Below are 7,819 nucleotides of genomic sequence, written 5' to 3' on the forward strand. Positions count from 1 at the left end.
AGAGGACCTCTGTGAATCTGTTCATGACGAAAAACTGTGAATAAATCAATTTCTTATTTCTTTGATTCCAATCCTTACACCCTAACAAACATACATGTTTATATATAACATTTAACCTATCAATTTCCAATTCATATAATCAATTTCTACTTCCGAGTTTATACAAAGATTAGGAAAAAATTGAAATATTACTTGAGTTCCATATCCATCGGATAACACATCGGAGTGCAATTGCTCCATAAATCGAGGTCGTCGTGACATTTTTGTGTTCGTTGCGATCACAAATCGACGTCCGCAACTTCCTTCCGCGAATCGACTGTCTAAACCCTAAACCCTAGCCTTCTTCCACGTTCGAGTAAGGAGGAATAGAAGATCCGCAGAGCAATAAAGAATCCGCAGAGAAAATAGAAGATCCGTAGAGACGCCTCTACGGATCCTTAAAACCCCGAAAAAAAATTGTCGGTTAGCGATGCCACTTCATTTTCACAGAGTTGTGTATCATCCTCAGAAGCTTTAATTAATCCACAGAGCACCCTCTGTGGATCTTATGGTCATTTTTCAAAACTTAAATTTTCATGGTCAAAAGGTTTAAACACACCCCCAAATTTGGTTATGTACCGAATAATCTCTATAATAATTGCTCAGTTGTGAATAGTCAATTAAAAAAACAAATAATAATAATAATAAGGGATAATGACTTAAAAGGGTAATATATTTTTCGATTTGTACACATTTGGTCACTAAGTTTTTTTTCGTCCACATTTACTCCTTCAATTTGTTAAACTGTACACATTCAGTCCTTATGACCGGTTACTCCAGGTTAGCCGGGAAAAATGACTTAATAGGGTAATATATTTCTCACTTTGTATACATTTAGTCCTTAATATTTTTGTACACATTTAGTCCTTAATATTTTTTTTGTTTCAAAATAAGTCATTTTTGTTTTTGTACTCATTCAGTACTTATGAATGATTTCTTTAGGTTTTCTCACGACATCTTACGTGAGACAATCATTGATGAAGTGTGTGAGGTTGTTGATGTTTATGTGTAACATCTCTTTTCACAACCAAAATTTTTTATTTTTAAATAAGGCAAAAGTCCCTAATTATAAATCCATTATGAAGAAAAAACGTTTATTCCAAAATACATTTATCGGAAATCAGAGTAATATAAGAAACATGAAATCCTCAATATTGTTGATGAGTGTGTACAATCATGTCTTCGTCTTCCACGATCAACGATACATACTGAAAACATAAACAACTTGGTAAGCACAAAGTTTAGTGAATTTTTTCAATATTGTTGATGAGTGTGTACAATCATGTCTTCGCCTTAACCCAATCGCTCTTCTCGAGCCTCCGTTCCTACACCTTACAACCGACCCGCACCAGCTATCTTGGCCCACAACATATAGCAGGACCACATCAACCTATCACACCACCATATGACTGTCCCACGTAAGATGTCGTGAGAAAACCTAAAAAAATCATCAATAATTACTAAATGAGTACAAAAACAAAAATAACTTATTTTGCAACAAAAAAAAATACTAAGGACTAAATGTGTACAAAAATATTAAGGACTAAATGTGTACAAAGTAAGAAATATATTACCCTATTAAGTCATTTTTACCGGCTAACCTGGAGTAGCCGGTCATAAGGACTAAATGTATACAATTTAACAAATTGAAGGGGTAAATGTAAACAAAAATAAAAATCAGTGATTAAATTTATAAAATTAAAAAATACATTACTTTTTAAGTGATTATCCCTAATAATAATTAAAAAAAAAATACCATGGTGGTGCTTTAAAAAGGTAATAACTAGCCCTTATTTTTCCCGTGTGTTTGCTGGACCCAATTCCAAAAGCTGCCAACGTTTCCATATGAATTTCTTACACAAAGATTCAATCTTCATCAAATAAACCTCACTGCAAGTCGAGATTAAACCTCCATAGATCTTGTTTCCCACCTTTATTTACTCTCCCTCTCTCTTAAACTCTTATAGAGAAAGAAAGAGCGAGTGGAATTGCGTTCCAACGCCACCCCGACCAGGCGACTACTGTTACTCATGGATGGGCACCGGCGGCGCCACATCCCCAAATATAGCCGTTTCCGTCACCTAATCCCGGCAATCTCTGCTATATCCGCCGCCATTCTCCTCCTCTATTGTTTCCTCTCTTTTCTAGCCCCTTCCCCTGATCATTTTCACCACTTTGGACACCATACCTCTGTAAGTTCTTTCTCTTTGAATTATTAGAAACACATCATTTAAAGTTTATCAACTGATTTTATTTGATCGCAGTTCGATGATCATACCATTGACGATGATACACCTAAAGCTGCTCCAATCTTCGAAGTTCCGGTTAGGTTTTATTGCTTATATTGGGATACGAATGCTTGTAATGTGGTTGATTGGATCCAAATTAGCTCATTCGATTATCATTCATTTCATCTTTTATTGCGATCTAGACCAGTAGCAAGATGATTAGTGACCGAAATCTTTGGAGCACAAGTATGTCAAAATTCTATTTTGGATGCAGTAATGCCACCAGTCAGTTCCCAAGTAAGTGGTTTCCTCAAAACTCAAAAGGGTAGTTACTTCTTGTAATGCTTTTCATTAATTTGTGTGTTTTCTTTGCTTTAACTACAGAAGCTCAATCAGTAACACGCCCTAATCGATACTTGCTGATTGACACCAGTGGAGGTTTAAACCAACAAAGAACTGGGGTAACTCATACTTGATAACTTGATATCTTCCTTCATTTCATCCGATTTACATAAACTAATTTATATTAATTCTACCTGTAATCTCAGATTACAGATGCTGTTGTTGCTGCACGTATTCTAAATGCTACTCTTGTTGTTCCTAAACTCGATAAGAAATCTTTCTGGAAAGATTCAAGGTTAGTTTCACCAATAAATCCATTTCTATATAACTTGGATGTATCATGTAATGTAATGTAGCTGATATAAATATACAACGCTTTTTTCTATACAGTACTTTCTCTGAGATATTTGATGTTGATTGGTTTATATCAAATCTATCAAAAGATGTGAAAATTATACGGGAACTTCCTCATAAGGGAGGCAAAAAATGGTCTCCATACAGTACACGTGTACCTAGAAAATGTGATGAAAGATGCTATCATATTCATGTGCTTCCTTTGTTTTCAAAAAAACGTGTAAGTCCCACGTTTATCAAATAATCAGTTAATTATAATCAAGGATAACTTTACTTAAAGTATGTATTATATTTTGACAGGCTGTTGAACTAAGTAAGTTTGATTACAGACTTGCTAACGAGTTAGAAACCGATTTTCAAAAGCTTAGATGCAGGGTGAATTACCATGCTTTAAAATTCACAGCTCCCATAGTCAAAATGGGTCAAACATTGGTCAACCGAATGAGGAATATGGGAAAACATTTTGTTGCTCTTCACTTGAGATTTGAACCCGATATGCTTGCTTTTTCGGGTTGCTATTATGGTGGAGGAGAGAAGGAAATAAAAGAACTCGGTAAAATCCGCAAGAGATGGAAAACTTTAAACGTAATAGTACTTTTTTCTTTATACTATCTATCTGGATAAAGTGTTGTCTCGATAAATGATGTTTAAAAAAAATATATTTACAGATTAGTGATCCGGAAAAAGAAAGGAGACAAGGGAGATGCCCATTGACGCCGGAAGAAGTAGGGTTGATGTTAAGAGCACTCGGATACGATAAAAATGTTCATATCTACGTGGCGTCAGGTGAAGTATACGGTGGGGCCCACACGTTGGCTCCATTAAAGGCGCTTTTTCCAAACATTCATTCGAAAGACACCATAGCCACGAAACAAGAACTTCTACCGTTTTCACTGTTCTCTTCTCGTATGGCTGCATTGGATTTTATCGTGTGTGATGAAAGCGATGTTTTTGTCACAAACAATAACGGTAACATGGCCAAAATATTGTCTGGACGAAGGTACTTTTTTTTTATTACCAACAACAATTGTAACAAATGTAAACTAACAAGATACAAAACAGCTAGGGTTTTATATTATTATCAAATGAGGACAATATACAATGAAAGGAAAAGACATAATATATAGACTAGTTAATTAGGGTTTCTCAACATAAAACCCAATACAAAATAAATCCCAAAATTTTATTAGGCTAACAACAAAAACATGGGTTTATGGGAAAAATAAAATACGTTTTGTTCTGTGAGTGACAGGAGATATTTTGGACATAAAGTGACAATACGTCCAAACGCGAAGAAATTGGCTCGGTTGTTTTTGGAGAGGGAAAAGCTGACGTGGCAAGAGTTTTCGTCAAGAGTGCGGGTGCATCAAGTGGGATTTATGGGGGAGCCGAATGAGAGGCCGGGGAGTGGGGAATTTCATGAGAATCCAAAGTCTTGTATATGTGAAAAACCAGATGCTAAAGTGAAACTTGTTGGTAATAATAAGTATATTGATGATGATGATGATGATCAAGAAGAGGAGGAGGAAGAAGAAGAAGAAGAAGATGGTATTGTATCTAATCTTCGGTATCTGTTTAATGAGACAAATGTTGATGATGTTCCTTTGGTGTATGAAGAAAATGAATTGGAAGAGTTGCTTTCAGATTGAATAATCCTACACAATGGCAAAAACAAGGGCATTCAAAGAGAATGAAATCACCCGAAAATTGGGATTAAAGTACATATTCTAGATTCAAAGTTGTTAAGTTGGGGACTAAATTTTGTAGATGTGCATTCTGTTGAGTTAAGGTACAGACGAGTTTTTGTAACGAGAGAATACGATATGTGTGCTATGAAAGCAGTTGTAAGTTTGTTGTTAGAACATCCACATGAGTGTAATGTTAGTAATCTTTTAATTATTATTCTATGCATGCAAGCTTCTGTAATTTTACCCAAGGCTAGTGCGATATCAATACTATACCCAAAATAGCCCTCACAACAACCATATGTTAATAACTACTTCGTACTTATTAGCAAATATCATGATTATTAGAGAGCCAAAATAACTTTTCATTTAATAGCCAAAAATTTGCCATTATCCAAAATAAACAACCAAACCGTTATGTGAGGCTTACACGCTTGTGGTTTGGGCATTGAGCTACGGTTTTGAGGTATGCTCTAAAATCGGGTCCAGTTTAGATTTTTTAAGAACAGTTGGTTATGAACAAAACAGTAGCCGAGGCACCAAAGCAATAGTTTTTCTTTTTCTTTGTGATGACCACGGTTTGGTTGAAGTTGACTACTATTTCATATTGGTTTTGACAACATCCAAATTTAAATTACTAGATAAATATTACAAACGTTAAACAAATAGACAAATACAAAAAACACAAACTAATAAAAATACAGAGATACTTATATGGTTGTTTTAAAGCTTGTTAGAAATACGGAATATATTTCAAAATATTTCAAGCTTCTTCATGTGCAAATTTGGGCCCGTCACTTTGCCTTATGTAACAGTCCATGAATGAGTAACGGATCACCGTCTGCATCGGTACGTCCAACCAATAGCGAAAGCTAGTTGTCACAAATAACTCAGGACGTTCTTTGTCTAATAGTTTAAGCACCTCCACTATTTCATGACACGAGCTTTAACCAAAACACTAGTTATTAACTGTTTGTCCACATGCCAAGAAATAAATAATCACTAAATACGTTACCACATAATAAAAAGATATCACTATACATTTTACAAACTAAAAAAAACGAAAAAAAAAAAAAAAAAAAAAGACAACAAATAAAACTACCAAAACCGTAGATGGGGTATGTTATCTACTGTACAAATTGTTAATGCATATTTTGTATATCAACAAGTTGTACACCGTAGGTGACATAACACATCTATGTTTTTCTTATTCTTTTTTTTTGGCAAAAATCTATACCAAATACTATTAGGTTTCAAGGTAAACCATAGAAAGCAAATAAAAAATAAGGTTTATCGGAAAAACATGATTGTTGTTCGGAGCCACCAATGGAGAGAGTTTAGCTAGCTTCTATCACCGGAAACGACCTAAATTAATTTTTTTAAACTTTATATATTATGAGCTAATGGACCCCTATACTGTAGATAGACTACAAAACCATAGCCTAAATCGTAGCTTACTTCCGTCCAATTCTATCCAAACCATAGGTAACATACTCTCGTTTACTGTTTGGATGTCTATTTTTGGCTAATGACTAATTTTTGATTATTAAACAAAAATTCATTAGTTTTTTTTGGCTTGATTATTAATTTTTTTCTAATTATTACAATCAATAAATATTCATTAATATATTAACACAAACATGATTATATTTAATTTAATTGATACAAATTTTCTTAATTGTATAGTTAATATGATAAGTTAATAATCATTTTTATACATAAATATATTTATAAAATTTATAGCTACATTTTTTTTGTAAATATTAATCATTTTTATTATATATTTTTATCAATTTATCAATTTAACAATTCTAATATATTACTCAGAAAGAAATTATGCATAACAATATAGACATCTGCAAAATGTTCTATTTATTTTGGCAATGTTCTACACATTCAACATTAGTTCAAGTATTCTAGACTTGTTCCAAACATATTCAAAAGCAATTTTTTTTAGTTGTCCTAGTACACAATACCCACATATATTCATACAAAAGTCTAAAAAACTAAAATTCAAAGGAAAACGACTTATAGATAAGTAATCAATTCATAAAATAAAAATCATATTTTTAGCATATAATCTCAAATAATAACATAGAATCATACAAAGAATCAACATATACCCATAAAAATGGAATCTCTTCATGGCTAGAAGAATAAACTATTTGAAAATGTTGTAGTCCAAGGGGTATAGAGTACAAAATGAAGTTTAAACAATGTGTTTGACACATGAGCTTCATCATGTTATATATAAAGGGACCATATTACTCGTTGGACCATTTTGCCCATTTATCCATTTCGGAATTTAGGTCCAAAACGTACATTCTTGACTGAATGGTCATTTAAAAAAAAACTGCTTGTTTTTTTTTTTTAAAAAAAAAAACCTACAGAAAATGGTTAAATTACTCAATTTCCCAATAAACAATGTAAAAAAATAAGTAATATAATAATATTAAAGAATATATAATCAATACTAATTTTACGATACATATAAACCAAACTTTCAAAATCTGTGCAAATTAAGTGATGGACTTACATTTTAGAGAAAAGCATCATGATGAAAAGAATAGACGAATTCTACTATGAAGCAGTTACAATTTACAGGTTAGGCAAATAAAAACAAGAATATCAATATCCCCTATTTGTATTTTAGTTGTGTTCACTCATTTTTTTTGTAATGTAATATAAACACTCTTAAAAAAATAGTACCTATTGAAACATCATTAATTACTTTATACATTTTGCCACGAGTGATACAATGAAGCCTATTTACGTTTGTTGCGTGGTAATCTTGGTACAATATGGAATAGAATGATGTCAGAAAGATCAATATCTTCGTTTACAAGACTTAATTTGTCTAAAAGAGGGGTTGAGCTTGACTCCATCTTCTGTTTGGTTTGTGGTATTGGCGTGGAAATGTTGGCTCATGTTTTGTTTTCATGCTTACTGGACATTTGGTCGAAAGTTGGAAGGTTGGGTTTTCATGTCTCAGCTTCCATTCAAGAGTGGGTTGGGTGGATAATGTGTAATTACCGGCTACGAAAAAGAATTGTTTAGAGGTTCTTATCTTTACTACTCTATGGGTGTTGGGGATATAGGAATAGGGCGTGTTCAAACCGCGTGACGTGAAAAAGTTTATTAATATGATAACATTACATAAACCGCAATATC

The 7,819-nt window shown here is 33.0% G+C and overlaps 1 protein-coding gene across 1 annotated transcript; it reads left to right on the plus strand.

Annotated features, from left to right (window-relative positions):
• Positions 1-1,850: 1,850 nt before the first annotated feature.
• On the plus strand, positions 1,851-4,889 carry LOC145073947 (O-fucosyltransferase 6-like). The gene is made up of 9 exons (XM_079020411.1): positions 1,851-2,231; positions 2,304-2,363; positions 2,471-2,564; positions 2,652-2,728; positions 2,816-2,904; positions 3,000-3,183; positions 3,264-3,548; positions 3,632-3,963; positions 4,216-4,889. The coding sequence occupies exons 1-9, from the start codon at positions 2,070-2,072 to the stop codon at positions 4,610-4,612; spliced, it is 1,680 nt and encodes a 559-aa protein (XP_078876537.1). The 5' UTR covers positions 1,851-2,069; the 3' UTR covers positions 4,613-4,889.
• Positions 4,890-7,819: the final 2,930 nt, after the last annotated feature.

This window comes from Lactuca serriola, chromosome 9, assembly GCF_051521515.1.
Source record: "Lactuca serriola cultivar US96UC23 chromosome 9, Lser_US96UC23_V15, whole genome shotgun sequence".
NCBI lineage: Eukaryota > Viridiplantae > Streptophyta > Magnoliopsida > Asterales > Asteraceae > Lactuca > Lactuca serriola.